General features: G+C 45.2%; 1 protein-coding gene across 1 annotated transcript in view; it reads left to right on the top strand.

Annotated features, from left to right (window-relative positions):
* The first annotated feature begins 3,223 nt into the window (after nt 1-3,223).
* Nucleotides 3,224-14,288, top strand: part of FEM1C (fem-1 homolog C) — a 53,551-nt gene continuing 42,486 nt past the window's right edge. The window contains exons 1-2 of the mRNA XM_069753130.1: nt 3,224-3,389; nt 6,463-7,161. Coding sequence (XP_069609231.1) covers nt 6,618-7,161 — 544 coding nt within the window. The 5' untranslated portion in view covers nt 3,224-3,389; nt 6,463-6,617. The remainder of the gene's footprint in view (nt 3,390-6,462; nt 7,162-14,288) is intronic.

Here is a 14,288-nt window from a genome sequence, read left to right as displayed (position 1 = left end):
CTAGTCTCACTTTTGGCATTGCTGGGTGAGACATTTTCCCACGCTGCAAATGCCATAAAGTGAGACTAGTGAACTAGAGTAACCTCAGTGATGCACTGCAGGAGCCATTGTCTCCTGTCAGTATGTCACTGAGGTTCCTATAGAGCAGTGACATCACCCGATGTCACTGTTCTATAGGGGTGATCGTCGTGGGAAACTCGTTATTAATTGGACTACGGTGGACAGGTAGTGTATGGTTTATTATTTTACGTTTTTTTGCAGGCGCTGAAGTATGGTAAGTATGGTTAAATGAAGAATATTAAAATACTTTTTTTCCGAATGTGCGTGTTTTATTAACCCTTTCTTACTATTGGATTAATAATGGATAGGCGTCTGTTGTGAATTCTGTGGCAGAGCTCCCTCCTGTGGTCACAAGTGGTACTTTGGCTGGTTCTCTCTGTGAGCTTCCGTTGGTGGAGGAAAGTGGTACTGCGGCTTCTGAGTTTCCTTCCTCAGGTGATGTGGTGAAGTCGTTGGGTGCTGCTCTATTTAACTCCACCTAGTGCTTTGATCCTGGCCTCCAGTCAATGTTCTAGTATTGGACCTGTTTCCTCCTGGATCATTCCTGTGGCCTGCTGCTCTGCATAGCTAAGTTCCTCTTTGCTATTTGTTTGCTGTTTTTTTCTGTCCAGCTTGTCAATTTGTTTTTACTGCTTGCTGGAAGCTCTGGGACGCAGAGGGTGTACCTCCGTGCCGTTAGTTCGGTATGGAGGGTCTTTTTGCCCCCTTTGCGTGGTGTTTGTAGGGTTTTGTGTTGACCGCAAAGTTACCTTTCCTATCCTCGCTCTGTTCAGAACGTTGGGCCTCACTTTGCTAAATCTATTTCATCTCTACGTTTGTCTTTTCATCTTAACTCACAGTCATTATATGTGGGGGCTGCCTTTTCCTTTGGGGTATTTCTCTGAGGCAAGGTAGGCTTATTTTCTATCTTCAGGCTAGCTAGTTTCTCAGGCCGTGCCGAGTTGCATAGGGAGCGTTAGGCGCAATCCACGGCTGCCTTTAGTGTGGTTTGAGAGGATTAGGGATTGCGGTCAACAGAGTTCCCACGTCTCAGAGCTCGTTCTTGTTTTTTGGGTTATTGCCAGGTCACTGTATGTGCGCTGACCTCTATGTCCATTGTGGTACTGAATTACCTTTCACAACAGTACTGGAGGCCTAAAGTACTATGATTCCCAATAGAGGGAAAAAAGAAGTTCTGAGACCATTTTTTTTTCTTTGCACTGTGTTTTGCCTTTTTTTTTCCCCTAGACATTTGGGTGGTTCAGGACACAGGTGTAGCAATGGACATTAAAGGTCTGTCTTCATGTGTGGATCAGCTCACGGCAAGAGTACAAAGTATTCAAGACTTTGTGGTTCAGAATTCTATGTTAGAACCCCACTCCGAGCCATGTCACCCCACCCTGTGCTGCCATGTCACCACACCCTGAGACGCTATGAGACCACACCCTGAGCCGCCCTGTCACCACACCCTAAGCTGTCATGTGACTACACCCTGTGCCATGTCACCACACCCTAAGCTGTCATGTGACTACACCCTGTGCCATGTCACCACACCCCGAGCCGCCATGTCACCACACCCCGAGCCGCCATGTCACCACACCCCGAGCCGCATGTCACCACACCCTGAGCCGCATGTCACCACACTGAGCTGCCATGAGACCACACCCTGAGCCGCCATGTCACCACACCGAACCGCCATATCACCATACCGAGTCGTCATGTCACCACACCCTAAGCTGTCATGTGACTACACCCTGTGCCATGTCACCACACCGAGCCGCCATGTCACCACACCCTGAGCCGCCATGAGACCACACCCTGAGCCATGTCACCACACCGAGCCGCCATGAGACCACACCCTGAGCCGCCCTGTCACCACACCCTAAGCTGTCATGTGACTACACCCTGTGCCATGTCACCACACCCTAAGCTGTCATGTGACTACACCGTGCCATGTCACCACACCCCGAGCCGCCATGTCACCACACCCCGAGCCGCCATGTCACCACACCCCGAGCCGCCATGTCACCACACCGAGCCGCATGTCACCACACTGAGCTGCCATGAGACCACACCCTGAGCCGCCATGTCACCACACCGAACCGCCATATCACCATACCGAGTCGTCATGTCACCACACCCTAAGCTGTCATGTGACTACACCCTGTGCCATGTCACCACACCCTGAGCCGCCATGAGACCACACCCTGAGCCATGTCACCACACTGAGCCGCCATGAGACCACACTGAGCTGCCATGAGACCACACCCTGTGCCACCATGTCACCACACCCTGAACCGCCATGAGACCACACCCTGAGCCATGTCACCACACCGAGCCGCCATGAAACCACACCCTGAGCCGCCATGTCACCACACCCTGAGCCGCCATGTCACCACACCCTGAGCCGCCATGTCACCACACCCCGAACCGCCATGTCACCACACTGAGCTGCCATGAGACCACACTGAGCTGCCATGAGGCCACACCCTGTGCCACCATGTCACCACACCCTGAGCCGCCATGAGACCACACCCTGAGCCGCCATGTCACCACACCCCGAACCGCCATGTCACCACACTGAGCCGCCATGAGACCACACTGAGCTGCCATGAGACCACACTCTGTGCCACCATGTCACCACACCCTGAGCCGCCATGAGACCACACCCTGAGCCGCCATGTCACCACACTCAGTGCGGGGCTCTCTGGTGGGCTCAGGACAGCAGCAATAGTGCGGGAGTGACAGCCCCTATAGGGCGGGCACTGTGAGCCCCTCATTACCCCTCCCCGGCCATTAGCTCTGATATAGCCCCAGGCGGCCGGAGCTGCTCTCCACAGCTGAAGCCTCCCTTCCATGGCTGATGTGCCATCTCCTATGCACTCAGCCCAGCACTAGCAGCCTGTGATTCCGCCTGCGGCCGGTCACGTAGGCGGCGGCCACCACTTCATGACTAGAAGTTTCTCACATTCCAGCACTATTGTGTCACTCACTCTCCGTTACGTCACGCACAATGGGCCACGCCCACTCGTGCCTCCGTTCCCCCCACACCATTGTCCTCTCCCTCCACGCAGAGGCTCGACGACGTTGTTAGCTCAACCTAACGCCAGAACGTCACGGTGCGAAGGATGAGCCCGTGTGTGCATGTTACGCCCCGCCCCTTACTTGTGATTGGCTGAGCTTTGTCCTGTTGATGACTAACGAGCTCTAGCAGGTTAGGTGGAGTTCCTATCAGACGGAGGAGAGCCCCGCCTGCCCCGTCACACCGGCAGCTCGGCTGCGGCGGCTTCAACAAGGCGCATAACGTCCCGGGAGGAGAGCAGGGACAGACCGCTGTAACCATGGCCGTGGTAAACACTCCCTGTCCTCAGACCATGTGGTGAAAAGCGGCGCCATGGCTGCGCTGCCCACTTCCGTCCGTTTACATAGTGACTATTTACGGCGTGAATGTGTGTGTCACCGCGAGTGTGTGCGGGCTGCCTGGTGCGACACTCGTGGACGTGACCTTCCGCATTGTGAGCGGCTTCCTGGTCCGGGGCTCCCGTGTCCTGTGCCCGTGTGGTGCTGTCAGGGCAATGTCCGGCGCCGCCATTACCCCTGTAGGCGTGTGGGTGTAATATTGTATATTGTGTGTGTGTGTGTGTGATGTATGTGGGTGCAATATTGTATATAGTGTGTGTGTGTGTGTGTGTGTGTGATGTATGTGGGTGTAATATTGTATATAGTGTGTGTGTGATGTGTGTGTGTGTGTGATGTATGTGGGTGTAATATTGTATATAGTGTGTGTGTGATGTATGTGGGTGTAATATTGTATATTGTGTGTGTGTGTGTGTGATGTATGTGGGTGCAATATTGTATATAGTGTGTGTGTGTGTGTGTGTGTGTGTGATGTATGTGGGTGTAATATTGTATATAGTGTGTGTGTGATGTATGTGGGTGTAATATTGTATATAGTGTGTGTGTGATGTATGTGGGTGTAATATTGTATATAGTGTGTGTGTGTGTGATGTATGTGGGTGTAATATTGTATATAGTGTGTGTAATATTGTATATAGTGTGTGTGTAATATTGTATATAGTGTGTGTGTGATGTATGTGGGTGTAATATTGTATATAGTGTGTGTGTAATATTGTATATAGTGTGTGTGTAATATTGTATATAGTGTGTGTGTGATGTATGTGGGTGTAATATTGTATATAGTGTGTGTGTGATGTATGTGGGTGTAATATTGTATATAGTGTGTGTGTGTGTGTGATGTATGTGGGTGTAATATTGTATATAGTGTGTGTGTGTGTGTGATGTATGTGGGTGTAATATTGTATATAGTGTGTGTGTAATATTGTATATAGTGTGTGTGTAATATTGTATATAGTGTGTGTGTGATGTATGTGGGTGTAATATTGTATATAGTGTGTGTGTGATGTATGTGGGTGTAATATTGTATATTGTGTGTGTGTGATGTATGTGGGTGTAATATTGTATATAGTGTGTGTGTGTGTGTGATGTATGTGGGTGTAATATTGTATATAGTGTGTGTATATAATATTGTGTGTATAATGTATGCGGGTAATATTGTATATTCTGTGTAGTTTGTGTGTATAATGTGTGTGTGTGCATATATATATATATATATATATATAATGTGGTGGGAGTATATATAATATTATATATGTGTAGTAATGTATCCATTGCTATGACATCACACCTCTACATCTGACATCACGTTTCTACTTCTCAACACCCCAAATAGTCGCAGCAGTGATATTATTGGCTGTTGAGTCCTGTCCTGGTGATGGGAGACCTTGAAAAGGCGGCATAGGCACTTTAAAATGTGAATCTGGTATACTTGTATTATTAAATAATTTTAAGTAATCTGCTGGGGTTCCCTTAGTTAAGTAACATGTAGACTATTGCACTTAATAGCGCTGTTTTAACGCTGCCCTTTAAGGCCTCCTTCAGTCATCTGTTTTTCACGTACATGTTCGATCTGTACTCCACGAACAATTACCCATTATAATTTATGGAGCTGTTCTTGTGTCTTTAGTTTATTTTCTTGGACTGTGTGTACTTATAAATATCAGAGACTTGTCATGTGAGAAAGTTACTGATGGTAAAACTAGAAGAAGAGCTTAGCCATACATTTTTCCTTTACATACAAGAAAAAACCGAGCGATAAATGTGGCCTTAGGGTGGGTTCACGTAATGTGTGCTTGTCGAGGAATCTGCACTGACATTCCAGAACATGTGCAGTATACCAAGCAGCACCATCTGAGGAACTGAGAATTAGGAAATGGTTGACGACTGCTCGGTAACGTTGGTGACATGTTTGTTGTTCTAGCCTTTTTCACCTATTGTCCATTCACACAAAGGTAGGAAGATTCCTGTAGTTAGATCTGCAGGTCCAGTGTGTTCTCAGAATAGTCCGTGTGTTTTCCACCCATGCAATCTCATAAAAGACAGTTCTAGAGAATCTGTGGCAGGTTAGCATGAAATACTGAATACAGGAGTTGGAGAATCCAGCCTTTTGGTTAAGGGGACTGTCCTCCCGAAGGTCTGTCCAGCAGCTCTCTACTGTGGGTGACAGGTGTTCTGAGCTGAAATCCCGTGACATTTCTATACCCAACCCTTATTGGTTGCCCTTGGCAGCCCCATATAATTTGTTGAGTTTATGCCTTGGACCATTGGAACTGATGCCTCCGTGCATATAATGGCACATGATCCTAGTCTTATAATACAACATTTCCTCCAATATAAATACTTATATACCCATCGCCTAGATCCAATCCAAATCTGTGGTGGGTACAATATTAATGGCTAATACCTCCAATTAGAAATGTCTAGTTTTTCTCATTCGCTCTGTCTCTTTCCTCATGTGCAGGCATTGCTGGACCTTAGGTATCCATGGTTACGACCACTGATATAGTGACAGTTAACTAGTTGCTAGTGGTCGTAACCATGGATACCTAAGGTCCGGCAATGCCGCGCATGAGGAAAGAGACATGACCAATTAGAAAAACTATATTACATTTCTAATTGGAGGTATTTGGGAATATTACTATTGCTCCTATTACATATTGGCGTAGGGTCTTGGACACGAGAATACCCCTGTAAACAGGAATATCTTTTTGGTGGGTTTCGCATGATATTGCTCCGTTTTGTCATTATTGAGGGTTGATCTTTGACATTGGTATATTGAGAAGATTACACTCACAAAGCTCACCAGTAAAACATATTCCTGAAAATTAGTCATTGGGGTACATTGATGTTGTCTTTCATCATGGTATTTGTAGTGCTTTCACGTGGACTGTGAGTGTTTAGTACTATGAGGAGTCTGATGGTTGGCTGTTATATAACTACCTGCAATGAATGTTAGTGGCATTCCACTAAGCACACTAATTCATAATTTTTTTTTTTTCTTTTCAGCTTTATGCGTCTGTGCGTCCCTATTTATGCTTCTCCTGAGCCAACAGGCAGGATCTTGTAAATTTTTGTGTGCCTTTTTCTGGAAAATACTGGCTGTCATTGAGACAGATTTTGGTTTCTTCTAACACAAACAAGTCTTTTACATCAGAGCGACCATGGATCTCAAGACGGCAGTATTTAATGCGGCTCGTGATGGCAAGCTGCGTCTTCTTTCCAAGTTACTGGAAAGCAAGGCCAAAGACGAAGTCGTTTTGTTGATGTCTGAGAAAACCAATGGAGCTACACCACTTTTAATGGCAGCGCGATACGGCCACCTGGATATGGTGGATTACCTGCTGGATCAGTGCAGTGCCTCAGTGGAAATCGGGGGATCTGTCAATTTTGATGGAGAAACGATAGAAGGGGCACCACCTCTCTGGGCAGCCTCTGCAGCGGGTCACCTGAAAGTTGTCCAGTCACTTCTGGATCACGGCGCCTCTGTGAACAACACAACCCTTACAAATTCTACTCCTTTAAGGGCAGCCTGCTTTGACGGGCATCTGGAGATTGTGAAGTATTTGGTAGAGCACAAAGCTGACTTGGAAGTCGCCAACCGGCACGGTCACACTTGTCTGATGATCTCCTGCTACAAAGGTCATAAAGAGATAGCTCAATTCCTACTCGAAAAAGGAGCGGATGTTAATAGGAAGAGTGTGAAAGGTAATTATTTCACGACCCAGCCGTGTATGTCATCTGTGCATTGCATAGGGGGATGTGTCTTATACAAGTTCTTACACTTTGTTAGGTGAATGAATTGTTTCTGATTTATTCACAGCCATATAGAATTTCTTTGCTCTCTTACCAGGTTGCTATAATGTGCATGTCTCCTGCTGTTACATTTATGGCATCAGTTTCTTTTTTTTCTCATATGCTGCATATGTTGATATTTATAATACTTTTTCTGTATTTGGAAAAGACACAACCTTACACTCTCTCATGGCTTATAACTGGTGAATTCATGAACAAGAAAATCACTTGGTACATATTAGAAGAAAAACTTAGCCTAATATATGTACATATAAGCTTTTTTGTATTTTGCCCTTGTATTCACACCTTGATCCCAGACTCCTCCATAAGGCCTTCCCTGGTGTATTACCCTGTAGGCACAATCATCCATTGTTCAGTTCCCTTAATTACTGGGTTGGCAGAAGTGGCACTGTGCTGAATCTAGAAGCTGTGCCGCTTATGTGCCCAGAATGTTATTTTTCTTCTTGACATTTCCATGAAATAAAAAAAATTCAATATTCTTTTATAACGCAAAAGAATCACATCAGATTTATAACGGTCCTGTAAAGCCCACTAATGACTTGTAGACAAAGGTGTAATTCCGGTATGTGGCTTCATCGGTCAGTGTGGCAGAACAGGTCGCATAGCTGTGGTGTTACTATCGGCTTCTCCTCCTCCTGACAGATGGGAACTTGCAGACTCTTGTAGAACTAAAAGCTTGGCGGCAATAGAGACTAAATATGGCCTTAGTCAGTGGGCCTAGAAGCCAGCATGTCATGTTCATGGGGAGGGGTTTCTATTGTGGGTCAGTAGGTAAAATAACTGACTTCAGTTAGTTTGACTGGCTCTTAAGATCCAAATGATCCTTATAATACTTTTGCTATAATGGATCACAATAAAATGCACATGCTGTGATGTTAGTTACTGGCTTCTGAGGATCTTGGATTGATGAACGTCTTTCATTGCTTCTTTTAAAGTAGTTCTTAGTTCTCGTGCCACTTTTTGTAGGCTGTGATAAGACACTTTTACTATCTCTCTCCTCAAACAACATTTTACAATTTTTTTTTTTTGGTCTTGAGCTTGAGAACTCCTCTAAGGCTATATGCACACGTTGCGGATTTTATGCGGATCCGCAGCATTTTTTGCGGTGCAGAAACGATGCAGATCCGCAATTGATTTACAGTACAATGTAAATCAATGAGGGGAAAAAAAAGCTGTGCACACGTTGCGGAAACGCTGCGGATTAAAAGAAGGAGCATGTCGCTTCTTTTTTGAGAATCTGCAGCGTTTTTGTACCCATTCCATTATAGAAATCCGCAGGGGTAAAAAACGCAGCAAATGCGCAAAAAAACCACAGCAAAAACGCGACAAATCCGCACCTGCGTTTTCTTCCAGGAGAGGCAGAATCCGCACCAGAAATTCCTAAGGCTAATCAGCAACGTGTGCACATAGCCTTAAGAGTTCAATTGATCTGATCACTGAATATGAAAAGGGTGGTTCAGGTAAAAAAAAGCTATGGCTTTTTATCCAAAAACCAGCGCCACGCTCATCCACAGGTTGTGTGTGGTATTGCAGCTTTAACCTAGAGTGTTTACTTCAATGGAGAACAGTTGCAATACCAGATACAACCTATACACAGACGTGGAGTTGTTTTTCTGAAGCAGATGTATTTTTTCCAATCTGATACACATAATTTTTAGGGGGTTGTATTACTCATTTTGTGGAATTTTCACACTTCTTATCCATTATCTTTATTATTTCTGTGAAGATTCCCATGTCAAACATGTTAATATAGCCAGTCAGTAGAGGAACATTTGTGTAAATGTAGGCAGATCAACTCTTCCCACAGTTTCCCCAGCTGCGGCCACAGTAACCTCTTAACCAGAGAGAGAGAATTGCGTGGTTCCATTTAAAGGAAACTTTTATAAAGTCCAGTTCTATAGAAAAAACAAATTTAGTTTTTGGTCACTAATAGGGTTTTCCCACTAAATTTAACGTTCATTTTAATCAATGGACCTTTGGAATAATACTTTCCACAACTGGATGTTTTAAATAAATGCTCCTGTCCTGAAATAATCTATAAAATGTGCTCTACTGTGTAATGGCTGTGTCTGATCGTGCAGGGACATGGTCTGATCAAACCACATCTGGGCAGGGAGGAAGTAAGAGTATACAGACACAACATCATTGGAACGTGCAGCAGGCCCTTTCTGTGAGAGAAAGCTTTTCACTACTTTTTTTTTTTTAATACATTTTCCTCCAAAGAGTTATTTGCGATCCCGTGCTGACCTGTCTGTATGCTCACTTATGCCTCCTTCCCTGCCCAGGAGATGTGGTATAATCAGACCATGTCCCTGTATGGTCAGACACAGCCATTACACAGTACGGGCACATTTATAAGGCTGCCGTCACACTAGCAGTATTTGGTCAGTATTTTACATCAGTATTTCTCAGCCAAAACCAGGAGTGGGAGATAAATGCAGAAGTGGTGCATATGTTTCTATTATACTTTTCCTCTAATTGTTCCACTCCTGGTTTTGGCTTACAAATACTGATGTAAAATACTGACCAAATACTGCTAATGTGACGGCAGCCTAAGATTATATCGCCACAGGAACATTATTATATTTTTTTGGTATTTATTTTAAACATCCTATAATGGCAATATTATTCCAAGATATATTGATTAAAATTAACTTTGTTTATGGGAAAAACTCCTCAAATATTATGTAATAAGAAATAAATGTGTATGTATGTATAAAAAAATGTAAGAAAAGGGGTAAATCGGAGATTTTAAACCATAATAAATTTCAATGAATTAAACACCAAAAGGCCGTTTCTGCTCATGGGCATCAGAACATGAGCATAATGCCTGGCAATGTAAAGACGACATTACTGTGCACACGTTCCGTCTTGTATCACTTCGGAAACCCTGAAGTGGTTAATAGAAGTTGCGGCTAAAGAGCAGCCGGAGCTCTGTACTTAAAGTATAGTGGAAAAGACTCCGGCTGCAGCACCGCGAGAATAATGGCAAAACCACTCGCTGGCGAAGCAGTTTTTGCCTGTAAAGCTTGGGGGTGCGTCGGCGTCTAAAATGTCGTGCAATTAACCAGATGGTGTGAAGGGAAACTTCATCTTGTAAGGTCAAAACTGCACCTTGTGCGCATAATGGTGATGTCAAAATAAGGTATTGGTCTGCATTGTATGAACGGGATCTTAGTGACATGTCTGCACAATGTACTTGTAGGCTTCCTTCATACTTTTTATATTTTATTTGTGCACCATGTAGCCAAGACATCTCACATTTAACGTGACCAATGAATAAATGATCCCCACTATGGTACTAGTGTAAAAACAGTATTTTATTTAGCAAAAATTCCATAAAAGATGTTGTTAAACACCAATTACTACATGTAAAGAAGGATACAGAATCCAGAAACAAGGGACTATACTGCCATAGGTAATTTCAAAACCAATCAGGCTGATTAATAGCAAGCATGAAAAATCATATACCACCACTGAACAAGCCAGAACATATATTCAAATACATATTCGTCTATCGTTTCAAAGCAATATAAATGGTGGAACAATAAATATAGTTACTCTAGGTGGATGGGTTGGCATATGTACCCCCAATGCTCTGACCACCAATACATTTTAACGAATATGGCATAAATTCAGTGAGTAGCGTGTGGCAAAAAGATAATTACCTTGCAGTCAACCATGTGAAAGTACCTCGGCGTCCCTCTGCCCCGACGCGCGTTTCGCAATGCTTCTTCGGGAGGCGTGACATATGTGCACACATTGCGGATTTTGCTGCGGATCTGCAGCTGCGGATCTGCAGCTGTTTCCCATGAGTTTACAGTACAGTGTAAACCTATGGGAAACGGAAAACGTTATGCCCATGCTGCAGAAAAAAACGAGCGGAAACGCAGCGGTTTATATTCCGCAGGATGTCAATTCTTTGTGCGGATTCCGCAGCAGTTTACACCTGCTCCACAATAGGAATCCGCAGGTGTAAAAGAATCCTCACAAAATCCGCATAAAAACCGCGGTATATCCGCAGGTAAAACACAGTGCCTTTTACCTGCGGATTTCTAAAATCCGCTGCTTAAAATTTTTTTTTTTTTGCAGAGGTCCATTCTACTTGTGCACATACCCATAACAAAAACGCATCGGTGAAGAACCATCCGTATTGTCCTACAACACACAGAAAGCTTTTTGTGTAATAAAAATTTGTGTGTAATGATGCAAGACTTGAGGCAAATTAGACACATTTCCTTGTGTCTCCCTTTACGGGTGTGCTGTGTGTATCCTTTGTGCCAAAAGCTCTCTAAACATTGTGTGTGGATTCAGCCTTAGAGAATACATAGAACCAGTCTGGGCAGGACTAGAAGTTTGTTTATTGCTGCAAGCACTTAGACAACATAGACCTTAGCACAGTGACATCACTCAGATTAATGAGCATTCACACAGTGCCAGGACTCATCCTGTGACAGTATTGAGAAATCTGCCCAGTGTGATCAGTCCTGCATTCCTATCCTGCATTGTTGGCTGTGGGATGTTTGCCCAACTCCACCCATCATCCAGGGTGAGATAGTTACAGCCTGTGAAGTCTCAGGGTATGTGCACACGTTGTGGATTTTACTGCGGATCCGCAGCGTATCTGCAGCTGCAAGTCCGCAGCAGTTTTCCATGCGTTTACAGTACCATGTAAACCTATGGAAAACCGAAACCGCTGTGCCCATGCTGCGGAAAAAAACACGCGGAAATGCTGCTGTTTACATTCCGCAGGTGGAAGCCACACTAAATCCGCAGGTAAAACCCTGCCTTTTACCTGCAGACTTATCAAATCCGCTGTGGAAAAATCTGCAGACCTCTAGAATACGTGTGCACATAGCCTCAGAACTCATCTGCTCCCTTAAGCTCTTACAATGGAACCCCACGCTCTCATGGCCAAAGGTTAACTGAACAAGGCCCCTTTCACACATCAGTTTTTTGCCATCCATCGAATTTTGCAAAAAAACTGATCCGGCGACTTATGCCGCCGGATCTGCGTTTTTTTTTTTTTTGTTTTTTTTTCCTCATAGACTTGTATTGGCGACAAACTGCCATGGATGGCCTCACGTTTCATCCATTGTTTGCCTGATTCGTCAAAATTTGTTTGTACAGTGGCCAGAGACAACAGACAAAGTAACTTTTTTTGTGTACGTTGAAAAAACTGACAGCGACGGATCCGTCGTTTGCTAGAATGGAAGCCTATGGCGCCGGATCCATCACATGACGGAATCCGGCAACAGATTCCTTTTTTTTTTTTTTAACGGAGCATGCTCCGATCCAATTAGCCAGATCAGCTAGTCGGATCCATCCCAAAAAACGTTTTTCACAATCTGCGACGATCCGTCAATCCGTTGAGCCAACGGATTGTGACTGACGGCAAAAATCTGATGTGTTTTTTGCAAAAATTGCTGCCAGAGTAGTTTCACAAACAGGTTGTGTGTTTTTTTTTTTTTTTTTTTTTGTTTGTTTGTATTTTTCCTTTTTAATCTTTGCAATATAAACCGTGACCTGATTTCCTTTTCTTCCAAACTCCACTCTGACTGTGTTGGTTCAGTTGCCGCCTTCAGGGCAGGTCTAGCAAATGTTTGCTCTTCTCTGCTCCCCTCCCCCAGACAAGGAGGCTACTAATTATAAACTCTTCTTGTCTGATCATGGGGAAAGGGAGCAGAGAAGCTCACAAAGGGGGTTTTCTGAGGGGGGGAGGATTGGATTGAGAACTGATTTGGCTTTCCATGTACCGTATATACTCGAGTATAAGCCGACCCGAGTATAAGCCGACCCCCCTAATTTTGCCACAAAAAACTGGGAAAACTTATTGACTCGAGTATAAGCCTAGGGTGGAAATGCAGCATTTACCGGTGAATTTCAAAAATAAAAATAGATCATTATTTCCCCATTGCTGTGCCATATAGTGCTCTGCACCGTTCATATTTCCCCATAGGTGTGAACCATATAGTGCTCTGCACCGTTCATTGTGCCCCCTAGCTGTGCCATATACGGTGCTCTGCACCGTTCATTGTGCCCCATAGATGTGCCATATACGGTGCTCTGCACCGTTCACTGTGCCCCATAGCTGTGCCATATACGGTGCTCTGCACCGTTCACTGTGCCCCATAGCTGTGCTGTGCCATATACGGTGCTCTGCACCGTTCACTGTGCCCCATAGCTGTGCCATATACGGTGCTCTGCACCGTTCACTGTGCCCCATAGCTGTGCTGTGCCATATACGGTGCTCTGCACCGTTCACTGTGCCCCATAGCTGTGCTGTGCCATATACGGTGCTCTGCACCGTTCACTGTGCCCCATACATAGCTGTGCTGTGCCATATACGGTGCTCTGCACCGTTCACTGTGCCCCATAGCTGTGCTGTGCCATATACGGTGCTCTGCACCGTTCACTGTGCCCCATAGCTGTGCTGTGCCATATACGGTGCTCTGCACCGTTCACTGTGCCCCATAGCTGTGCTGTGCCATATACGGTGCTCTGCACCGTTCACTGTGCCCCATAGCTGTGCTGTGCCATATACGGTGCTCTGCACCGTTCATTGTGCCCCATATATAGCTGTGCTGTGCCATATACGGTGCTCTGCACCGTTCACTGTGCCCCATAGATGTGCTGTGCCATATACGGTGCTCTGCACCGTTCACTGTGCCCCATAGCTGTGCTGTGCCATATACGGTGCTCTGCACCGTTCACTGTGCCCCATAGCTGTGCTGTGCCATATACGGTGCTCTGCACCGTTCACTGTGCCCCATAGCTGTGCTGTGCCATATACGGTGCTCTGCACCGTTCACTGTGCCCCATAGCTGTGCTGTGCCATATACGGTGCTCTGCACCGTTCACTGTGCCCCATAGCTGTGCTGTGCCATATACGGTGCTCTGCACCGTTCACTGTGCCCCATAGCTGTGCTGTGCCATATACGGTGCTCTGCACCGTTCACTGTGCCCCATAGATGTTCCACATAAATTTGTGCCGCCGCTGCCGCAATAAAGAAAAAAAA

The sequence above is a fragment of the Ranitomeya imitator genome, chromosome 1 (genome assembly GCF_032444005.1).
Source record: "Ranitomeya imitator isolate aRanImi1 chromosome 1, aRanImi1.pri, whole genome shotgun sequence".
Lineage (NCBI taxonomy): Eukaryota > Metazoa > Chordata > Amphibia > Anura > Dendrobatidae > Ranitomeya > Ranitomeya imitator.
This window is presented reverse-complemented; position numbering and strand designations above follow the sequence as displayed.